Below are 23,334 nucleotides of genomic sequence, written 5' to 3'. Positions count from 1 at the left end.
GCGAGGAGCGCGGAATGGGGCGGACCGAGCAGATGGGGCGGGCGGGGCCAAGAAGGTGAAGGCTAAAGGGGCGGACCCAACAGGTGGGCGCAGACGTGGGAGGGACCGACCAAGCAGGTGAGCGCAGTTGGGGCTCAGCCTCCGGCGCTCCGGGCGCCGACGTTGGTTGGGGGCGGGGCGTCCGGCCCGGGGCGGGGCTCGCCAACCCCCCGGGACCCGCCCGCGGCCACCGCCCCCTCCCGGCCCCGCCCCCCACGCCCTGGCGGGGCGGGCAGCGGACCCGCGGCCCGGCTGGCAGCAGCGGCCGCCCGCACTGCGCCCCGGCGGCCGACTTCGCCGCAGCTCTTCGTGCCGCCTCCCGGCCGGCCCCCGCGGGCCCTGCCTGGCCATGGCCGCGGCCACCTCCCCTCCCAGGGCCGAGAGAAAGCGCTGGGGCGGGGGCCGCCTGCCGGGCGCCCGGCGGGGCAGCGCGGGCCTGGCCAAGAAGTGCCCCTTCTCGCTGGAGCTGGCCGAGGGCGGCCCGGCGGGCGGCGCGCTCTACGCGCCCATCGCTCCGCCCGGCGCCCCGGGGCCCGCGTCCCCCGCCGCGCCCGCCGCGCCCCCCGCTGCCGCCGACCTTGGCCCGCGGCCGCCGGTGAGCCTCGACCCGCGCGTCTCCATCTACAGCGCGCGCCGCCCGCTGCTCGCGCGCACTCACATCCAGGGCCGCGTCTACAACTTCCTGGAGCGCCCCACTGGCTGGAAGTGCTTCGTCTACCACTTTGCCGTGTGAGTATCGCCGCCGGCCGGGACTGGGAGCTTTCCGCGGGGCCGGGGAGGGCGTGGGGGAAGCGCTGTCCCTGTGCCACCTGCTGCCGCCCGAACCTGGTCGGAGCTGCGACTCAGATCAGCCGGGAGGGAAGGAAGAGGTTAATGGGAAAAACAGAAGCAGCGGGGAGCTTGTCTGTTGGAGTTCAGGGACGTGTGGGTCTGACCCCGTGGGGGTGGGAAGCTCCCCCCTGGCGCTGCCCAGGCCTGAGTGGGGGGAGCCAGCTGGGAGGAGTGCGCTGCCCAAGCAGGCCCGCTCCTCCCTGGAGGGACGGTCCAGGTGTTAATCCTTTCGCGGGAGGACGGGGGCAGGGGAGAGAGTTCCCCGGGCGGGGCTGGGAGGCAAGAGAGGGCAGGGCCCGGTGCCCCCGCTGGTGCAGCAACATCTCAGACCCTCCCCGGTCCAGGCGGGCCCTGTGGGGCGTCTCCTGGGCAAGCGGAGCAGGGTTGCCCCACAGGGTGGCAGGCCTCGTGGTGTAGCCTGAGGTGTCAGCATGGCCGTGGGGAGTGCCCACGGCGCCGCAAGAACCCAACCAGGCTCTGGAAACCCTGGGTTGAAGCAGGGGAGCCTGGAGGGGACACACAGGGTGGCGGGGAGGAGAGAGGTCGGGCCCCTGATTCCATTGGTCGATCAGAGGAAGCTGTGCGCCAGGCGAAAGCAGCGCCCTATAGGCAGCACCTGCCCCCGCTGCTTCCCAGGTGGTTCTGATGCCAGCCGCCGCTGCGCGTGCCTGTGTGGGGCAGGGCAGGGTGCGCTGGGACGGGGCCACGTGGAGCCCTCCCCCACCGCTCGCGGTCCTGCTTCCCTGCTGCCTGGCCAGTGGGCTCTTGGTGTGGGGCCGGCCTCTGGCCTGTGAGCCTCGGCTTGGCCATCCCCGGGCTGACCTCGGAGGCTGCTCTGGGGCCTGCGGGGGTGACCCCCCTCTGGCTTCCCGTTGGTAGGGGCAGGTGCTCGTCCCTGCCCCCTTGGCGGGCCTGGGGCTGGGAGAGACCTGGCTGGGGCGTGTCCAGGGCCCTCTTCTGTCCCACTCCGGTAGCCACCACCGGAGCCCAGGGAGCAGAGAGGCTGCTTGGAGCACGGTCTCAGCAGGTGCGGCGAGGTGGGGCGGCATGACTTCGGTTCCTCACCTTTGCTCCTCTGAGCGCAGGTGGTACTAGGGTTGCTGCCCTCCCTGCGGAGGGGCAATCCTTCCAGAGCAGGAGGGCAAGTGGTGGGGACAGTGTCCTCAAGCCTCTTCCCCACCCCCCAGTCCCTGCCTGCCGAGGTGTCAGAGAGAGCTTAGCCGTGGCCATGGCTGGTCTGCGGGAGAGGGCGGCCTTGCCCGCGGCTGCAGCGGCAGCGGCTTGTCTTGGGGTTTGGGGGAATGTTTGTGTGCACTGACCCTGAGGGATCCTGCCCTGGTCTGACGCTGGCTGTTTGAGCGCCCAGCCAACAGCTGGCTCGTGGATGCTGCTGTGTACGTGGGCTGCCTGCCGCCCAGCCCTCACCTGCTGGACCCCAAGCTCCCGGAGGTGGCCAGGGGCGGGACGGACCCCACAGCCGGTCCTGGAGCAGACCCTGCCCAGCCGCCTCTCTGTCCAGGAACCCTATGTGCCAGCTCTGGGCAGAGAATCGCCAGGCAGTGCAGCAGTGCCTCCTCACCCCGAGGGCTGCCAAGGCGAGGGGCCTGCAGACACCCCACTGGCTCGCGTCCTGTGGTGGCAGGCCCGAGGGTGCGCGTGGTGCCCAGGTCCCCTGGCCACTGCAGGGCCTTGTGGAGGAAGAAGGCTTGCTGCTCCCCAGAGGAAGTCTCTGCTTACACTTGTGTTTTCTTCCTGATTCTGATTGTTTAGCTCTCGGAAGTTGCTCAGCAGAGTCTGCCTTGCCCAGCCTCCCCAGGAGCTGTAGGGCAGGGGTGGCTTCTGGGGACAGTAGCTGAGTGGCTTCCCCTTGGGGGAGGAGCTGGGGTGGCTTGGTGACCTTGGGTCAGTCTTTTCCCACTCTCGTCCCCATCTGTAAGAGGTGTGCCGCAGTCTTCCGTGCAGGGTGGGTCTGCAGGTGGACCCTGGCTAGGCAGGGGACGTGGCTTCCCTGGGGCCCGGGAAGGTGCCCCCTCACCTCCAGGAGGTTGGAAGGGCCCCAGACACTCTCTGAATTGGCCAGTGTGTCCAGGGGACCTGGGCTCAAGCTGGGATTGCAGGGGCAACCTGGGACTGAGTGGCCAGAGCCTGACCGCAGCACTGAGAAAAGGGGTGGACGGTGCCCACTCTGGCCCCGGTGTTGTTCTGAGAAACGTCCGAGATGGTAGCAGAGAGAGAGCTCTGTCCTTGGCGAGGCAGATGGTGAAACGTGCGGGCTGATTGTTACGACCCAGGCTGAGCTCGGTTTCCGGCCTGGGAAGGATGAGCCTGACCTTGAAGGGCTGGGGAGTGGGTGGGTGTGGGAGCCGCTGTCCTGCGGGCCCTGCAGGGCTGGGCACACTCTCCCAGGCACAGCTGGGGAAGCAGGCCAGGATATCCTGTCCCCCTCCTGGTCGGGGAACCCCTGCTCTGGCCAAGAGGAGAGCGGCCCTTCCTGTGCGTGGCCGCCTGCCCCGTCTGCCGGGGTCAGGGGGCAGGAGGCTGCCCCCGCCGCCCGACCCTGCCCCTGGCCCCCAGTCCTCATCTGAGGCTCTTCACATCCCCACCGTGCGGCGGCTCCCACTCTGGCTGAGGGCTGATGGGCCTTGGCCAGGGTTGTCTGGTTAGGGAGATGCCTGGACTGGAGTGGGGCCTGGGGGCCCCGTAGCAGCCCGCCCTGGCCGCTGGGCTGGGCCTCCACAGCCTCCGTCTGTAGAGGCCAGGGTGGAGGCTGCCCCCAGCTTCCGTGTCCCTCCTGCCAGGCGCGGGGCTTCCAGTCACAGGAGCCCGGAGGAACCCCCTCCTCCCTCCTTCTCCCTCTCTCTTCTCTCCCCCTCCTCCCCCCGGCCTCTCGGGAGCTGCAGGGTGACACGTGCAGACTCCTGTCTTCTTCCAGCTGCTGCCACCCATGCAGCCTGGGAGAAGCCCCCGTGCCTCAGTTTCCTCATGCGGGGACAGGTGCCCCTCGCCCCCTCCGTCAGCATCCCCGCTGGTTGGGAGAAGCTTGGAGATGGTGGGGGGCTAAGGGAAGGTTTGGGGGAGGGCCCAGGAGTGCGTCCTGTCCCTGCCCTCCTGCCACCCTGCCTTTCCCAGGTTCCCTAGAACTTTCCGGTGGCTTTGGCGGCACCTTCAGAGCGGGTGTTAATAATTGATGGCACTGGCAGCGTTCCCTGGCGGTTTGTTGGGCCGAGCCCGCCCGCCTTTCTGAAAGTGGAGGCCAGTTCCCTGGTCGCATCCCCCCACCCTGGCCCCTGGTGCCCATCGCACCCCAGGCAGACCCACCAGAAGGGGAGCGGGTCAGGGAGGGCGGAGGGCAGGGGCGGAGGGGAACAGGCTCTCTGGTCTCCCCACTATCCCCTTTGAGACGCCTCCAAGGAGTTCTTAGCCCTCAGTTCCCAGCAAAGCTGGGGGAATTCCTTCTGGTGCTTCTCCCTGTGTCACCTTCTCCCAGGGCCTGGTCCTCGGGTCTCCCCCTGGCTGTCTAGAGACCCCTCACTGCCTCCCCAGACCCAGCACGCTGTTTCTGGACCCACTGCCCTCTGTATGTTGAGCGCCTCATCGTGATCTGGCACTAGTTGGGGGACCACAGGTGTCCCTTACGCCGGGGCCACCAGCTGCGGAGGAGGGAGCCCGGGAGACCTTGAGGATCCAAGGGAGGTGGTGGGAGGGGAGGGATGGTCCAGGGGGTGGGAGCCCCTGGGCTGGAAGGCACGCCCAGCGAACGCCGAGGTCTGGGGCCTGGAGGCCACCTGGCGCAGGATGCGGAGTGGGCCAGGCTGTGTGGTAGCTCGGCCCTGGGAGGCGTCCAGGCTTCGTGCCCCAGCGTTGCCCCGAGGCTGGGCCACCTCCCTGGGTCCGTATCCCCTCCTCTGTGGCAGGCTTGGTGAGTGTGGCACCTGCCGGTAGACTTGCTCAGGTGGGAGGGGATGCTCGCCCGTGCCTAGCTCTGAATCGTCGGCTCCCCTTGGGTTCGGTGCCCGTGGCCTCCGCTTGCACCCGTGGGGGTACCCAGGGCTGGAGGGGTGGGAGGGGCCCATTTGCACTCACCATCCCCACGCCCTGGGACCTTCCCGCAGCAGGGTCTCGTGGGGCTGGGGCGGGGGCTTTGTCCCAGGGAGGCAGACACGGGAGCAGCTGAGGCTAGCCTGGAGCACCGCGCCCACCGGGGGCTCCCTGCTCCACCCGGGGTGTCCGATTCCGATGCCCCGGCTTCTAAAGGTGTCAGGGGCTCGGGATCATCCTCCTCCTGCAAAAGCCGGTTCCCAGGTTGACTCTTCTGGTGTGAACGGGGTTTCTCAGGCCAGTGTGTCCTGGGGATGCTGCTGAAAGGCAGGTGTGTCCAGCAGTCAGGAGCCCCGGCCCTGGTTTCTCACCAGCTCCCAGTGCTGTGCGCTGAGTGGGGTGCTGCTCCTGATGGGGGCCCTGGGCTGAGCCCTCCCTGCCTCCTGGTCTGGGCCGTGGACCCAGGTAAACTTTGAGGCCCTTCTCAGACTGATGTTCTAAACCAGCTTTCAGCTCGTGTGGCATTTCTCGTGGCTCAAGGCCCTGCCCACGGGTGAGATGGACGGGCTGGGACGGTGTCACGTGTGGCTCCTGTGAGGTGGAGACGGTGTCCAAGGATGCCTGTGTGCAAGGAGAAGGTGCTGGGCTTGGAGGAACGGGGGCCGCAAACCTGAGGCCAGACAAGGGGTACACTTGCTGCTGGGAAACGCCACGGACGCTCACGGGTGCTGCTTGGTGCCTGGGCTCTGCTGCTGGGGGAGAACGAGGAGGAACTCCATCACCTGGACCCTTCAGCTCGGACTCTGCGGATCCAGGCCTGGATGGAGGGTCCAGCGGGCCAGCTTCACTCTCCCTGGGGAGGCACCTTGGAGCAAGGGGCAGAGCTTGGAGGCGGCCCGGGGTCCCCAGGGCAGGTTGGGTGACTGTCTGCACTCCCTCCTGGAGGGCAGAGAGGGCCCTGAGTTTCCCTCCAGAGGTTCCCCGAGTGCTGGGACAGCCCCACATCTCACGGAAGGCGGGGTGATGGTTGGCAAGGGGTGGGGCCCCAGCTCTGCTGTTGGGCAGGGTGACCACCTGTGACGCCATGTGCCATTTTTACACACGGCTTCTGACAGTGTGATGAGACTTGGCCTCGCGATGGTTTGTCTTCTGCTTCCTGGCCAGGTGACCCCAGGTCCCTTCTCTGAGCCCACGTGGGCACTAGCTGGGGTGAGAGTACTGGGGCAGAGGGGCAGCCTGGCTCTCCCCCAGGCCCTGGTGGAAGACGGAGAGGGACGGGCTGGTGCTGTGTGCAAATCCTAGGCCCAGAGAGGGGAGGTGACGTGCCCATGGCTGCACAGCTGGCCATGCTCCAGGCTGCCCGCCTCTGAAACCTATTGCTCCTTCCGATGGTGGGGCCAGAATCCGGGTAGGCCTGATGGCGCCTTGTTCACGTGACTCCCTCCCACCCAGGGCAGGGGTTGTAATGCTGACCCTGGGGTGGCTTGGCCACGTGAGGAGTGGATGCCACCGTTTGTCGGGGGAGGGGAAGGGAGGAGGAAGCTGCCTCTTGAGGGCAGTACGTGAGCCCAGAGAGGGCGTCCCTGGATGTCCCAGCATGGCTGGGGCACTGGCTCTCCACTCCTGGGGCTGCTACCCTGTGGGTGGGTGACTAGCCTTTGGAGGCCTTTGATCTGGCTGCGTTAGGCCTCTGCCCTAAAGCCCTGCTGCCAGAACCCCAGGCTGAGGCTCAGCTCGGAGACCTCCTCCTCCAGGAAGCCTTCCCGTGTTGCCCCAGGCAGAGCCATGCCTTCTTTCTTTGCCACCCCCTTGACCTGGTGCTCGGAGCCCCCATGGTGGCTCAGCCACTCTGGTGCTGTGTGGGGTATTAGTGTGTGCTGGTCTCAGCGCTCTTGGGCGTTAGAGGGTCTGAGTGGGTGGGGAGGGCCAGCCTGTACCTAGCAGGGAAAGGCGCTCGGGACAGGGTCACCTGGTGTCTGGCCTTGGTAGCCCAGGGCCCCCACCCCACCCCCCGCCCCGAGCCTGGGCCGTGGCGGTCAGCCTGCTGCCCGGCAGCTCCGAGCCCCACAGGCAGGCTGGGCCTGATGACATCGTCTGTGGGTATTTTTATCCAGTGACATTCCTGAGCTTGGGCGGCGGGTGAGCTCAGAAAGTGGTGGGCAGAGGCCGCTGGGACCCTCCCGTGGCTACGGGAGAGTGCTGTAGGCCCCTGTGTGTTTGAGGGCAGGGGCTTTTCGGAGCCCTTTCCCCCAGAACTTCTCCATCTTCACAGTAGCCCTGGCTGGGGTGGGGGTGCAGATCCTTACTGCCCGGGTGAAGAACCTGCAAAGGGAGTGTGTCCTGAGGAGGTGCCTGAACCCCCGTGCAGAGCGCGGTCCCCCCGAAGGATGGATGCGTGGCCCAGGGAGGTGGCACTGCCGTTGCCTGTGGCGGGCTCTGAGCACAGGAGGACCGAGCCGTGGTCCCAGGCGCTCCATGGGGGGGTGTTGGCTCCACGCGTCAGAGCAGGACTCTCCAAACGCCCCCCGATCTGCAGGTGCCGTTCCGCCTTGCAGGGGCTGGGGCAGCGGACGCCAGGGTCCGCCCCGCCCCCTCTCAGGCTCTGGGCCTGCTCCCCGCTCCATTCTCTACTCAGTGACCTGTGGGTGGGGAAGCAGGCCCAGCCACTTGGCTCGTGCCACCCCCGGAAAGCTGCTCCGCTTCTGCCTGGATGTCTTACAACGCTGATGTTCCCGGCGTCGTGCCTGGTGTGTGCCCACTGGCCCCTACCCCCCCCCCGCCCCGCAGAGGCTCCCTCCGCCGCATCCATGAAGCGCCTGACGGCCACCCCTTCAGACTTCCCCAAACGCTGACCTCACGCCTGCCTCTCACCTCGGGCACCCTCCCAGCTGCCCCCGCCCACCGGGTACCAGTTCACTGGGGAGCAGGGGCTGTGGACGTCCCCCTGTGTCTCTCAAGGGTGGGCTCCCTTCTCTCCTTCCTCTGAAAACCATGCCCTTGAGCGATTCCTCCACATCTTCCTGCCAAATTTGCTGCGGAGTGCCATGCAGAGATCTAGAGAAAGTCAGAAAAAGAAGCCGAGAGTCCCCCACCCTGCCCCCGAGTCTGTTCAGCCCTGGAATGCTTCTCCATGTGGAGATGCCAGGCCACGCCGGGACCCCCACTTCACCCCACCCCGGTCTAGGCCAGGGGCTGCCTCCTTCACTGCCAGGCTGATCGTAACCCTTCCATCTGGGAGGGGCCTGCAGAAGGAGCCCTGACCCAGAGGGCCCCACCCGGCAGAGGGAGCAGCTGGGGGTCCCCAGGGCACCCAGAAGAGCTTCAGGTGGTGCCTGAGCAGCCCCGGAACCACGTGCTTGGAACGTGTCAGCTTGACGGGTCACGTGGTTTGGATTTCTGTTCCAAGACATCCGCAGCTGGTCTCTCGCAAAAGTCCCATCCGCGTTCTTGGCTGGGACGGCTCAAAATGTTATAAAACAAAGCTTGGGTAGTAAAAGCACTGTGGCACTGACATGTGGACAAGCAATAGAACAGAATTAAAAATCCACGTATAGACTCAACTGCGAATGAATGTTTAGCCAAAAATATAAGCAGCATCTTCAACCAATGGGGAAAAGTTGGGGGGTTTCTAATAGGTGATGCTTCAGGAAGAACAGGTGAGGCTGGACCCGGTCCTTGCACTGCCCACTGGGATGGACCCCAAGTGGTCGGAAAACCACTCAAGTACCGCAAGGAGGCTCGGGGGACCCTCTACAGTGCGAAGGCGAGCGTGGGGAGGCTTCTCTGTGGCTCAAAAGCCAGTGCATTAAGGAAGAGGCTGTATGAGAAAGAAGTGGTTTTTGCGTGATACCACCACCTGGTGAGCAGTAAAGAGACCAGTGGAAATCTGGGGGAGAGACTGTGGCACATGCGCCGGGTTAATAGCTCTAAGATAGGAAGCGTTTCTGAAAATAGAGAAGAAAAAACCCAGTGACCCCACAGAAGACAAGCAAGAGATGTGAGCAGAGAGTTCACAGGAGAAGTGGCTGGTGGGGTAGCCCTTAAACGTGTGAGAAGATGCCAACCCACTCACTGTCAGAGACATGCAGACACGGGCTTCGCTGAGGTCCCTCCAGGCTGGCAGAAATCCAGAAGCCTTTATAGACATATGTAGCTGGCGGCCGCCGAGGCTCTGGGAGAGCGGTGGTCATGTTGCTGGAGGGTCTACAAAATGGTAGAATCCATGGGGAGGAGGATTTGGCAACATCTGGCACAGTTACGCATGCCCGTACCCTCGGGCCCAGCAATCCCACTTCCAGGGGCCTATCTTGAAGAGATCGGCAAAAAAAAAAGAGGAAAGTACACCTGTGCAAGGCTGATTGTTAAAGCGTTCTTTGTAAAAGCGCAAGATGGAGAACTCAGATGCCAGCCTGTAGGAAGCAGGTTGGATCCGCTGCGTGCAGAATATTGTGCAGGTGTGGAAAAGGGACAGTGCAGTCTTCACGTGCTTTTGTGGAGTGATTACCAGGAAATATTTTTATGTGGAAAAAACCCCGCCACGCACACACAGTGGATAAAAGTATAACATGCTGCTGCTCCTCTAATTAAAGGGTACGCTAATATAGATACACTTACTTTATATTAAGAAACAAAAGCAGTGGAAGGATAAACCGAAACTTACAAAAAGTTACCTCTGGGTAGGGGGACATGACAGAACCCAAGTGTCTCTGAGGATGATTAGATGGTTTTATAGATTTGACTTTGGAACCTTGTAAATAGTTCCCATAACTTTAAATATAAAAGCAACTCCTGATCTCGTAAATCCCTAAATAAATCTTAACGAGAAAAAGAAGTTCTTCAAAACCGAAATGAAACAGATGACCCTAAGTTTGCACTGGGGTGGAAGAATCCCCAGAAAGGTCTTATCTCGGGGGACCTGTTGCCGGTGGGTTCAGAACGAATGGAGCTGGGTGTGTGCGTGCGCGCTGTTTTTAGTCATGGTGTCGCGGTTGTGATGGGATTTGTTTTATTATTCTAAGGCCCTTGCATGGGAATCATGGGGTGAGGCTACTGAGGAATTCTGTTGGTGTCGCTGAGAGCTGGGATGATGAGCACAGACGGAGCCGATGAAATTTAGGTGATGCTGAGCAAAACCCTCCAGCCTGCATTTGGTGAGAAGCATCAACATGTGTTCACAATGATCTTGTTTAAAAACTGCTTCTCTGGGGCTTCCCTGGTGGCGCAGTGGTTGAGAGTCCTCCTGCCGATGCAGGGGACACAGGTTCATGCCCCGGTCTGGGAAGATCCCACATGCCGCGGAGCGGCTGGGCCCGTGAGCCATGGCCGCTGAGCCTGCGCATCCAGAGCCTGTGCTCCGCAACGGGAGAGGCCACAGCAGTGAGAGGCCCACGTACCGCAAAAAATAAATTAATTAATTAAAACTGCTTCTCTGTTTACATGAAAGGGCTAGAAAGAGGGGCTGGCCCGTTGCTATGAGCATCCCTGGCCCCCAGGTTGTGGCCCCCAGGTGCCCTTTCCCCGGAGGGAAACCAGGGGTCCCGGAGAAATGTCTGCATTCAGGTCTGGGGCAGGAAACATACAAGCTGAGCCTGGACCATTGCGCCGCATGGGAAAGCAGGAGCGGCGTCAAGGCCCCTGGGGCCACGTCTCAAGGACTTGGAGTCAGCTGAAGGACATGCCCACTGGCTGCATCACGATACGTCGAGAGTAAGGCCCTCCTCAGTGGACTGATGGCCTGACGAGGAGCTTCAGTCCCAGGCTGCACCCTGCATCCATCTGTGGGCCAAACCAGCAGCCGCCTTTGGAGGATAATAGGGAGGCCGCTGGTTATTTTGAACCCCAGCAAGTAAAGGGAAAAGACACAGCCCAGGTCCTGCTTCCCCACATGTAGCTGCACCTCAGGGAAGCCACGTAGCCGGTGAAGTCCTGCCTCTTTGGGATCCCGGCTGATGCCTGACCAGGCGACTCGGGGGCTAAAGCGTCACCGTGGCCTCCTGCTGGGGTCGTGGGTTCGGCTTTGAGTCTCACGGCTGCTGAGGTCTCCAAAGCGGAGACAGCCAGACACCCTGCGCCTCTGGAATTTTTTGCACAGAGACCATAATCAATCAGTTACTTGCAGACTCATATCAAAACCCTATCAGTAAAAAAAAAAAAAAAAAAACCCTATCAGTGAGTGGCAGTGAAAGGGCTCCCACTGATTCTGCATGATGGCGAGTTGTATAGTGATTTCATGATATGTTACAATGTAACAATAATAGAAATAAAGTGCACGATAAATGTAATGTGCTTGAATCATCCCGAAAACACCTCCACCCCACCACCCCCAGGTCCATGGACAAATTGTCTTCCATGAAACCGGTCCCTGGTGGCAAAAAGTTTGGGGACCGCTGACCTACAGGGCAAGAGGCCTGATTTCTTCAATGAATAAATGAGCAAGAAAAAAAAAAAAAAGAGGGTGTGGGAACATATAGATTGAAGGAGTCCATAAGAAGCGTTGAGGGATCGGTTGTGACGTGACCTTAGGTCATGATTAAACACATTGGAAAAGCCTTGTTTGCAGTCACCTTGTTCAGGGACACGTGCCTTTTTGCCACGAGTGTCGCTGGCCTGTGGCTGTGCCGTCCTGATGTTTCATCCACAGGGTCTGAGTGGTTCCCTCCCTTCCCAGGCAGGGACAGGGACTTCAGGGGTCCCAGGGGCCGTGGAGCAGCCTGGTTAGACCCAGCTCCCTGACTCACCGAGGCCCCTCGGCCATAAGATGGGGGACGGAAGAGATAGGAGGTCCTGCCTCTGCAGTTGGGGGGAGGGCCATCTCTCTCAGAGGAGCGCTTGCTCCCAGGCATGGCGCGTTCTGGTTTCTTGTTTGGGGTCCTTGTCATCCTTGTCCACTGGCTGGGCTGAGGCCCTGAGCCCCTTCCCGTGGACGGGAGCCCTGCTGTCGGAGGGAGGCCCTGTTCCTCCTGTGGTGCTTCCCAGCCCCTGACTCCAAGCTTCCCAAGTCTCAGGAATTTGAGACCTGTGGTTGCTGTGGAATAAGGGGAGGGTCTGGGATCCCTGGGCCAGCGCAGGGCACAATGTGGAGTAGGTGCCCCTGAGGGATGGGTGGGTGGGTGGATGGACAGACAGATGTAGAGATGGATGGTGGATGGACAGGTGGAATGATGGATGGATGGCTGTGTGGGTGGATGGGTGGACAGGTGGCTGGATGGCTCCACGCGGGTCCCAGCACCCACCAGGTATACCAGTCAGCCATCTGCTGTCCTGAGAGGGGCGTTCTGGACATGGTCTGTAGGTGGTGTGGCTTTGGCCACACTTGTCCCCAGTGTGGTTGGGTGGACCGGCTGTTGGGCCAAGCTAGCCAAAGCCCAAGACCTAGAAAGTGGCAGAGTGTCCTCGGCAGGGAGACCTAGCCCTGCCGTCTTTCCGGGTTTCCCAGACCCAAAGGCCGTCTCTGTGGGCACTGGTTTGGGAAGCCATGGGAGCCGTCTGTGGCCTGGATTCTAGGTAAATGGGGGTGTGGGTGGGTCGCCATGCTGTCCCTGGGGCTGCCCGGCTGCCGTGCACGAAGTGGACATGAGTGTGGCTGGCGGCAGGGCCGGTGCCCAGGCTGTGCTCTCTGGGGCTGAGTCTCAGTTCACCTCCTCCCTCTGTCTAGTCCTGTCGTGGACCTTGCGCCGGCCCTGCGGGCTCCCAGCGAGGGCCTCAGTTTCTAGGCTGTGCACACGGAGCCGTGTGCGGTGTCAGCTCCGGTTGGGGTGGCAGCCCTCATGGCTCACCCCACCACATCCCCTGGAGACCCCGCCGTCACCTCACGTGGCCATCCTGTGGGTGCTTCCTGCTCGCCTCCCATGTGCCCCGGGGGTAAGGGTGACCCCACCGAGAATCAGACAGCTCGGGGAGGCCGGGCGGTGGTGAGGGACCTGGTGGGGCAGGCAGGAGGCCGGGAGTCCAGGTTTCTGCGGAGCGCGGCCAGCAGCCATGCGGGGTCCTAGGGGTGAGGGTCCCAGCCTGGTTTGAGACCCTCGAGCTGCTGAGTGGGGGGGAGGGGGAGGGGAGGGGGAGGGAGGAAGGGGATCAGGGCAGATTCCAGGAGGCCCCAGTTTGCGTGTGATCAGAGCAGGAAGTCCCGACACATGGCTCTGTTCCTGGCCTGTCCCTGACCTGCCGTGTGCCCTGGGGTGACTGGGTGACCCCCTGTGTCCCTGGAGAGGCCCGTCCCTACCCCACTGGGCTGAGGATAAAACAGGAGATGGGGCAGGCGAGAAGCCCCCAGAGGTGGAGGCCGCTTTCTGCCCTCCCCCATCTGGCCCCCTGGATCAGGGCCCAAGGTCCCGCGTGCAGCTTGGCGGGGGCGTGGGCACCTCCCGGGCAGCACTGGAATGTTCTGGCTGCCCTTGGCACGAGGGGGATGGGCGAGGCTGGGGGCTCTGCGGGCCTGGCTGGCCTCGTCCCCAGGACAGGCCCCACCTCCATGCTCTTATCAAGGTCTCTGGCAGACGGCCCGCCACCTCCGAGTCACGCCGCCCCGGGGTGTCCGTGGGCCTTTCCAGCCTCTTTGGGCAGGCGGTCCTTTGGGGCGGGCTCTCCGTGCCCTGTGATGGGGTGACTCGGTGCTTGCTCAGGGACAGTGGAGACCGTGGGGCTGAAGTCTGAGCTGGGTTTGGAGGACTCGAGGCTCCGAGCAGCAGCCTCCCACTTCCTGCGACCCCAGGAGGTTGCCTGGGAGGGCGTCAGCCCCGTGGCAGCTGGCTGGGCCCCTGCCTGTGCCTAGTCACTCCGGGGTCCATGCCCACGGGACCACCTCCCCAGGAATTGCTTGGCAAACTCACCACAGGGAAGGTGGGAGCCAGCGCCCTGGGGGCCGCTCGTTGGGCATGGGGTTTGGTTTAACAAAAGGGGTCCAGGACAAAGGGCCCTGTCTTTCCAGCAGGCAGCGCTGTTGAAAGGACGGCATGAGGCAAAGCGGGGTCAGGACGCTGGGGGACACTTTGGGACAAGTACAGCCTGGACGGGGTGTGACAGGAAGGCAGTGCCCCCTGGCAGCAGACGGCAGGCCGCACGCTCACCGGGGCCAAAACGCAAGGCCATGCAGGTGGGGGACGGTCCGAAAGTGGACGCCAAGGGGTTCCTGGTGCTCAGCCCTGGGTGTGGGTTCTGGGTTGCAAGTTTTAAACTTTTGCTTCTATGAATTTTCTACTTTGAAAATACCGGTCGTTTAAGAAAATAATAAAGTGTTGTTTTTATTAAGATAAGCAGCAAAGCACACCCCAGGAGGGTCCGGGGCCCTTGGTCCTTCCTGCGGCTGAGAACCCTCAGTGGGTTGAGCACGGTGTGGTGCCAGGGGGGAGCCACGGGGGTGCGTGCCCGGCGGGTCTGCCTCTGCCTCCACATCGGGCCGGGACAGGCCTGGCTCCCAGGTCCTGCCCTTGGGGAGACGGCGGGATGGGAGTTGCCAGGGTGGGCAGGGCTGCCGTGTAGGGGACGCCAGCTTCTCTCACGGGATCATGATTGCACGGCCCATGTCGGGGTCCCACTCGGCCCAGGTCTGGGGTGACCTGGAGGGTAGACCTCGGGGGGGTCCTGCCCAGAGACAAAAGGAGCCAGCTGTCGGGGCGGAAGTCCCTTCAGAGGCCTCGGGCCTGGGGAAGGACAGCAGGCTCACAGCGCCTCTGTGGCCCTGACCCACGAGCCCAGCCCGGGAACCTGGTTGCCCATCCAGGAGGGAGGCCCAAGGCCCTCGCTGCAGCTGCAGCCCTTGGAGCGGTTCCCTGTGATGGCGGCCGGCTGCCCTCTGCCCAGCCACGTGGCCTGAGACCGCTGATTCCGCCATGGCCAGGCCAGTCGTGGGGTCTGAGTTGGAGGGAATCACACCCACGGGGTGGGGGGGGCAGCTGATGGCCCCGCAGCTTGTCAAAATGGGTGCAGGCCCCAAGGGGACAGACACAGGGTCACATCATTGGTGGGGGGCAGGGCTGGTGTCGAACCCCATCCCGGGACTGTCCCTTGCTTCCTGAGTTGCTCTGTGCACCCTCCAACCTGTGTTGGCCACTCACCCTGGTCCTGCTCACCCCAGGGATCCTGCCCTGAGGGGCGGGGGGCCTGCTGGGTGTCGGCGTGGCCGCTCAGGGCCGCTTTGCCTGCTGGTGGCCGGAGCAGGCGTCCTCCTTCATGGATGTCCCCAGGGTGTCTGGGCCTGAGTCAAGGATGCAGGCCCTGGGCCCGGTGCTGTGTGCAGTGTGGCCCAGCCTGATGGGGCCGGCGGGCCTTGGTGCTCTGCCTAACACCATCGCGCTGCTCCTGGGAAACTCCTGGCCAGGAGCTTCTGGGGTGGGGGGTTTGAAGGGGTGGCCTCTGGTGGCCCTGCAGCCCGACGCTTGCTTTGTGGGACAGGGCGGGTGCCGTCGGGCCCCGAGCCTGGGCAGCGCTTCTGGAGCGGGAAGGTCGTCCTCGGCTCGACGGGCCTCGGCGGGAGCTGAGCCGCCCCGGGTAGTTCTGGATTTGGGTGGTTCCTGGTGGCACCTGCCTGGCTGGTAACACGACCCGTCCTTCCTAGGGAGCTGGGTGACCGCACCAGCATTGCCTCCCTGGGGTGGGGACTGGGTGTGTGGGCACCGCTCCCTCCAGTCCTGGGCTGAGGCTGAGACCACGGGTCACCCCAGGGGACTCAGGAACTAGTTGGTGAGGCCTCTGCTCAGGACGTGTTGCCAGTGAGGCTGGACAGTGACCTTCCTTGTGGGGGAGGTGCAGACACACTGTGGCCCTGGGTGGGGGGGGACCAGGCCCCGGTGGCAGAAGGGGCCTCCGAAGGCCAGGGGATGCCTTGGCTGAGCTCCAGCCTGGACGGCCACGTGTCGGTGGGGAGGCCCCCTCCCAGTCCTGTCCCCTCTGTCTGTGCTGTCCCTGGCTCACCTTCCACTTTGCAGGAGTACAGTGGGGGCTTGCAGCGTGCAAGTCCTGGAGGAAAGGGGGCACCAGGCTCCTCTCCGGTCCCGGGGCCGCTGTCCTCAGAGGCGTGAGGGGCTGGCAGTGTTGCCATCCCCTGGGCTTGTCCTGGAGTGTTTGTCAGGGTGGCACTGTGGGCGTCTGCCTGGCCTCGGGGCTTGGTCTCTGGTGTCAGCCTCGCCCCAGGGAACACGACCCGGACCCGGAGGCTGGAAAGCCCTTTGGGAGCTTACTGCTGGCAGGCCCTACCTGTGGCCAGGCTACAGGAATGTCGAGGGAGGGCGCTGCCCGGAGCGGGCGAGCGGGGCAGGGGGTGGAGGTGGGGGAAGTGTTCCTGCCTCTAGGGCAGCCGGCGGGAGGGGTGCACTCTGTGCCCCAGCCGGGTTTGGCGTGCTGGTGGCTTAATCTCACAAGGCCTCAGCTGTCTTATCTGGATGGGGGATTGTGATAGCTTTCGGTTTATAGAGCAGGTTCCTCCGCCCCCCTCCCCCCCTCCCCCGCCTGTGCTACTGACATTTTAATCTGGATCATTCCCTGGGGGGAGGGGCAGCCTGTGCTCTGCAGGGGGTCTGCAGCATCCTTGACCTCGGCACCCACTGGATGCGAGTAGCGTCCGTCCCCCAGCTGTGACAATTAAAGCATCTCCAAACATTGCCCCGTGTCCCTGGGGGGCAGAGTGCCGGGTTCAGAACCCCTGCTCGCAGAGGAAGTGTCGGGGATCGAAAAGGTCAGCACACGGCAGGCCTGGAGAACACAGGGCAGGTGGACACCGCGTGCAGCCCCGCCGGGTGCAGGGGTGCCGTCGCTGCGGGAGGGTGGTGGTCTGCTTGAAGGGTGGGCCCAGTCCACAGTCAGCAGAGCCAGCTGGCCTGTTCCCCTGGTCCCACGGGATCCGTGCCTTCTGCAGCGGGGGGCAGACACGGGAGAGGCCCTCGGTGCTGATGAAGAGCAGACCTGGGAGGGGACGGGGCTGCCCCGGGGCTCTCAGCCCCATGGGGACAGCTGGCCACGGGCTGCGCGCTCTCAGCGTGGTGTCCTGCTCGGGATTTAGGGACATACATCCAAGCCAGACCCCGGGACATCCTGAGATGACACTCACGGTCCTCGGCCGGTTGGGGTGGGGTCGGCATCCACGCTGGGGCCCACGAGCCGCCCAGCCCTGGAAAGGCCTGGGTCTTCAGCTCCTGCCCGCCCTCTAGCTGCCCCGCGTGTGCCTTGGGCCTGGGCCTGAGCCCGGGCCTCCCTGCAGCCCCCAGCCCCCTCCCTCTGTGGTGTTCTGGGTCTGCAGTGCTGTGTGATTTGGGTCCCAACTCAGCTGAGGCCTCGCCCCACAGCCGCTCCCCTGGGGGACTGGCCTGTGCCCCGGGAGTGCCCAGCGGGCAAGTGAGGCCCGATGGACCCACACTGCCACCCTGTCCCTCCTGCCCCGGCCGTACCCTTTGCACTTGACCAGCCCAGACGCCGTGGCCCACCTGTGCCCTCTGCAGCCAGCCTCCCAGGCTCCCAGAGGGGCTGAGGGTCCCTGCTGGTTGCTCTGGGAAGGTTGGGGTGATAGTGCCAGGTCTCTGCTGCCCCCACCCGGTCCCTGCACTGCTCGGGCACCCCGAGGGCCCGCCCCACACCCTCCAGGGCCAGTACTGAGCAGGGCCCCGTGTAGCCAGGGGTCTTCCCTGGCCGCGGGACCCTGTGCACGCTGCAGGGGGCCGGGTGGGGCTGGAGCCTGAGGGAGGGGCTCTCAGAGGCCGCAGGAGGCAAGAGGGGCCAAGCTGTGGCCGGAGAGCTGGCAGGGCTGCTCGGCTGGCCCGGGGTCGTGGGCAGTGAGTTTGCCCCCTGTCGCGGCTCCTGGGGTGAGGCTGAGCTGTGGACACCCTCGGGTCTGGTGGGAGGCGGGTGCTGACTGAGTCTGCCCCGTCCCCTCGTCCCTGGATGGGTGTGGGCGGGACACAGTCCCCTGGCCTGGCCCGGCCCCCGCAGGGGAGGTGGTGTGGCCAGGGGGTCAGCCGAGGAGCCCCGGAGGAGGGCAGATGCCATGTCAGGAAGTGGCCCTCGCAGAGGCCGTTGAGATGACATCAGGGTGCAGCGGGGGGTGGGGAGGCCAGCCTCAGAGCCCGAGACAGGCCCGCTTCTGCCAGGCCTCGTACTGGGTTGCGTGCCACGGGCCCCGTCTCAGAACCGCTTCTTCCAGAACAGCTTTATTGAGATATAATTGACACCCGATCAACTGCTCTGAAGTGCACAGCTGGAGCAATCTCAACATGTGCGCCCCATGAAACCACTGTCAGCAGTGTGGGCACATCCATCACCCCCAGAATGTCCTCGTGTCCCTTTGTGAGCCCTCCTTCCTGCCCCCCCCACCCCAGGCCGCCACCCATCTGCCTCCCGTCTCGGCAGGTCGGTTTGCGGTTGGTGGGATTTTCTGAGAGCGGGGTCCAGCAGCCAGCACTCTGCCTGGCTGCTTCGCTCAGCATCCTCTGAGCTTCATCCTGATTGCCGCGTGTCAGCGTCTCACCCCTTAACGGCGGGGGAGCATCCCACCCGATGGCTGGGCCCGTTTGTTCACTCACCTGCCTGGCAGTGGACATTAGGGTTGATTCCAGATTTGGGCTGTTACAAATGAAGCTGCTTTTTTTTCTTTTTCCTTATTTATTTACCTTTTATTTTACTTTGAAACTCTCTGTGGCTCCTTTTTCTACTGGTCAAATTCTCCACTGTATAATTATAAATATTCTACTACTTTCAAGCTCTTATGTGATTCAGTCTTTACCACTCCCCACGCCCATACTTTTCTTTTTTTTTTTTTTTTTGCGGTACTCAGGCCTCTCACCGTTGTGGCCCCTCCCGTTGCGGAGCACAGGCCCCGGACTCGCGGGCTCAGCAGCCCCGCGGCACGCAGGATCCCCCCGTACCGGGGCATGAACCCGCGTCCCCTGCATCGGCAGGCGGACTCTCAACCACTGCGCCACCAGGGAAGCCCCATACTTTTCTTTTTATTTGTTTATTTTTAATTTATTTTTGGCTGTGTTGTATCTTCAGAAGCTGCTTTTTGAAAGATGCGAAAGGTTGGGTTGTTTGTTTTCTACTGGTGAATTTCAGGAGTTCTTTATGATATTCTGGAGGCAAGTCCTTCATCACCTGTGTGCTCTGCAAAGATTCTCCCTGGCTTGTGGTGTCTTTCAGAGAGGAAAAGCTTTTAATTACGGTGAAGTATGATAACACCTGTTTGTCCTTCTATGGACTGTTGTTTTGGTGCTTTGTCTAAGAAATCTCTGCCTAACCCGAGACCCAAAGATCTTCTGTGTTTTCTTCTAGAAGTTGTGTAGTTGTCGGTTTTACGTTAGGCCTACGTCCGTTTTGAGTTCATCTCTGCGTCAGGCCTCAGCTGTGATGGAGGCTTCCTCCTGCATGTGGGCTCCCAGCCGTCCGAGTGCCGTGTGAAGGGCCCTCCCTCTGCTCCCTGCCATGCTCACCCCCAGGCGTCCTCGGCACTGGTCCCTGACGCCGGAGACTAATATTCAGGGCCCTTGGCTTGCACCTGTCCACCTGCCAGAGCCCAAAGGCAGGTACCACAACCCCCATCTCACTCCACACTCGTGAGTTCTGGGACTTGGAGGGGCCGGTGGCCCTGATGGTCCCGGATCCGGGTTCTGAGCACCGCAGCGAATCTCAGCCTCGTGTGTGTGTGGGCACATGTGTGGGTGTGTGTATGCGTGCGTGGGTATATAGACACGTGTGTGCATGTGTGTGGGTGTGGACACACGTGTATTTACACGTGTGTGGGTGTGCATACAGTGTGGGAGCGTAGGTAGGGGCGGCGCGTCCTTTGCTGGCGGGGGAGAGCGGGAAGAGACGGGAGCGCCCCTGAGGCCAGCCTGTGCATCTCGGGGTGGGAGGCCTGCACACAGAGGGAAGGTGAGGGCTGGGGCCTGGGGCCTGGGGTAGAGCAGCTGGGGAAGGGAGTCATGCTGAGAGCTTCTGGGGCCCCCGCGACGCGAGCATGAGGGCGGGGGGTGGGACCAGCGTGGGGGGCACTGGTTGCCGACTCGGGCTCCTGCCTGCCAGGCGAACTTGCCCCCTTCCTGCCCGGGGTGCAGGGGGCTGTCCCTGCCCCCTAGTTTGAGGAGTGAACGCGGTAGCACTGTGAGCGTGGCTGGGTTCTGGGCCGTCCGCAGGGGCGTTGGGAGGGCACCCTGGCCTTCCTGGTGGTGGTCGGGGGGCTCACAGCTCTGGCCCAAGACTGGACCTCAGGGCCGCTGATACCACGGGTCCCGGATGGGCGTGAAGAGAGGGGCTCTCGGTGAGGGGTGGGCTGCGGAGGGGCTGACACCAAAGGCATCTGTGTCATTGGGGGGAGGAACTTGCTGTGTTCCCCCTCCAGTCTTGGCCCCTGGATGGGGGGCACCTTCTAGACAGAGTGGGGCACAGGGTCCCTCCCAACCCAGGCCCCCACCTCCCACTTTGCCCCCAAGGAGGCTCCTAGCCACAGGATTGACTCACTGTGAGATCAGACCTCCAGAAGGTTCTTCTGGCAGCTGAGGAGCGGCTGGCCTAGGACAGGAGAGCAGGGGACGCGCTGGGGCCTGGCCAGGATCTGTTACCGTTTATGCCCTTTGTTTGCTGCTCCCGTATCTGTCCAACAATAAACCCACAGACTTGGAGGATAAGAGTGGCCGGGGGCTTTGGTTGGCTTGGGAGTCCGGGGCGGGCATCAGGGACTCAGAGAGGGTTCCCACTCTGGGGCTGCAGTAGTGGGGGCCGGGGCCTGGGTGGCAGGTGGCGTATGCTGTGGCTCCTGCCCGGCTGGGAAAGCTGGACTTGGAGATGCCGGGTCGGGGGTGAGAGGGTGCAGGCCCTTCTCTGGGGACCCGGGTTGGGGAAGGTGTCTGTGCCAGGAGGGCGGGGCCGGTGTCTGTCCGGGTCTGTCATTGTGTCCCCAGCCGTGGCACAGTGCCTAGGGTGGGATGGATGGTCGGTGATGACTTGTGGTCAGAAGGAGCATGTGTGAGTGACCTGGTGTTGCTCTGCTGGCCAAGGGCTTTTCCCCACCATGGTCCAGAGCCTGGGGCTGCCTCCCTGAGCAGGGAGGGGGGCAAAGGAAGCCCCCTACGCTGCACTGGGCGAGCTGGGCTCCAGCGGGCAGGGGACAGAAAGCGGCCAGCAGGTGGTCAGGGCCGCCTGAGGCCCCCTGTCCGCCCCGTGGTCGTGTCTGTCGTGCCTGCAGGGAGGGGCAGGCAGCCGTCCTAGAGTCGGAAACGTTTATGATTCTAAGCATCAGCTGTGGCCCTTTTGCCGCCCTGACCAAAGGCCCAGTGTCAGAACATTCCATGTGAGCTGGAGCTCCCGGGACAGACTCAGTGCGGGCCGTGCCTGCTGCTTTCCGGGCCTTCACGGGCGCCTCGTGCAGCGCGTGGGGTTCGGGTTAAGTGTGAGGTGGGGGGCGTTCAGGGCTGGAATGGATTGTTCTAGGTCAAGATGGCGGTGGTCAGCTTTACAGGGGGTGGGCCCTGGACACGTGCCGGCCGCCCATCTGGGCACTTGATTTGGCCTCTCCTGATGGCACCTCTCCACAGCCCGGCATTAGCCTTGCTTACAGACAGGGAAACTGAGGCATGGGATTCCCCGCAGGTGCGGGGCAGAGCCAGATGGAACCCGGGGGCTGGACTTCAGGGAGCCCTCTTTGTGTGCGTATGTGCATCTAAATATGCACTTTGTTTTGAGGTAAAATGCGCGTAACCAAAATTTATCATTTTAACCATTTCGAAGGGTACCAGTTCTGTGGTAGTTGGTACATTCACAGTGTTGTACAGCCATGGCCTCTTCCCGATTCCTGAAGGTTTTCATCTCCCAGATAAGAAACCTCTTACCCACGGCCAGGGCCTCCCACTCCTCGCCCAGCCTCGGGCAGTCATGCTCTGCCCTCTGTCTCTGTGGATTTGCCTGCTCTGGGTATTTGATATAAATGGAATCCTATAATGTGTGGCCCTTAATGGCCGACTTTTACTGTAATGTTTCAGGCTTCCTCCATGTTGTGGCCTGTGTTAGAAGGTCATTGCTTTTTTTTTTTTTTTTTTATATTGGGGTATAATTGCTTTACAATGTTGTGTTAGCTTCTGCTATACAACGAAGCGAATCAGCTGTATGTACACCTATATCCCCTCCCTCTTGGACCTCCCTCCCACCCCACCCCCCATCTCGCCCATCTAGGTCATCACAGAGCACACAGCTGAGCTCCCTGTGCTGTATCGCAGGTTCCCACTAGCGCTCTGTTTTATACATGGCAGTGGGTATATGTCAACCTTAATCTCCCAATTCATCCCATCCCCCTTCCCCCCACTGCATCCACTCGTCTGTTTTCTACGTCTGTGTCTCTATTCCTGCCCTGTAAATAGGCTCATCTGGACCACTTTCCTAGATTCCACATACATGCCTTAATGTACAATATTTGTTGTTCTCTTTCTGACTTACTTCACTCTGTATGACAACATGTCGTTGCTCTTTAAGCTGAACAACATTGCATTGTGTGGATGGACCACATTTTGTTTATCTCTTCATCCTTCAGTGGATACTTGGGTTGTTTCCACCTTTGGGCTATTGTGAGTAGTGCTGCTATGAATGTGTGTGTACAAGTGTTTGTTTGAACACCTGTTTTTGATTCTTTGGAGTCTACACCCAGGAGTGGCATGGCCGGGTCACATGACCACTGGTGGGCGCTGCCCACGGGCCCCTTGCCTGCACCAGTGCCCTAGCGGGGGCCTCGGAACAGTGCTTTCACCTGGGGGCCGTCCGCAGTGGATCGTGGTTTCTGGTCTCGTCAGCTCTCCATGCTGCCTGCCCCCCGACCCTCCACGCTCTGGCCCCGGATGAAGTCCCTTCTGTTCCCCACTCCTCACCCACTTCAACCCCCTCACACTGGGTGCCCAGGCCCTCCTGGGGCCAACTTCCTCCCTCCACCTGGAGTGCTCCCCGCTTCTGTCAGGTGAAACCCTGCTCCTGAGCCCCTGTTTGAAATGGCAGTGGAGTCTCAGCCCCCAGTTTCTACCTGTGATGAGAAAGAGCCACACTGATGGTAGCCCCCAGGGCCGTATCAGGGACAGGATGTGCTCCGGAGCTGGACCCTGGGGAGGAGCTGTTCTCCTGAAGGATGGTGGGAGGCCCTCCTCCTCTCCCCTCCCCCTTCCCTCCCCTCCCCCTCCTCCTCTCCCCTCCCCCTCCTCCTCTCCCCTCCCCCTTCCCTCCCCTCCCCCTCCTCCTCTCCCCTCCCCCTTCCCTCCCCTCCCCCTCCTCCTCTCCCCTCCCCCTTCCCTCCTCTCCCCCTCCTCCTCTCCCTTCCCCCTTCCCTCCTCTCCCCCTCCCTCTCTCCCCTCCCTCTCTGCCTCCCCTCCCTCCCCCTCCTTCCCCTTTCCTTTTCCTCCTTCCCTTCCCCTCCCCCCACTCCTCCCCTCCCCCTCCCCCTCCCCCTTCTCCCCAAGAGCCTGAGAAAGGGGTGGG

General features: G+C 62.7%; 1 protein-coding gene across 1 annotated transcript in view; it reads left to right on the top strand.

The window, feature by feature from the left end:
* Positions 1-327: 327 nt before the first annotated feature.
* KCNQ1 (potassium voltage-gated channel subfamily Q member 1) overlaps positions 328-23,334 on the top strand; it is a 350,679-nt gene continuing 327,672 nt past the window's right edge. The window contains exon 1 of the mRNA XM_081239644.1: positions 328-768. Coding sequence (XP_081095770.1) covers positions 389-768 — 380 coding nt within the window. The 5' untranslated portion in view covers positions 328-388. The remainder of the gene's footprint in view (positions 769-23,334) is intronic.

This window comes from Mesoplodon bidens (assembly GCF_964165515.1).
Source record: "Mesoplodon bidens genome assembly, chromosome: 7".
NCBI classification, from domain to species: domain Eukaryota; kingdom Metazoa; phylum Chordata; class Mammalia; order Artiodactyla; family Ziphiidae; genus Mesoplodon; species Mesoplodon bidens.
This window is presented reverse-complemented; position numbering and strand designations above follow the sequence as displayed.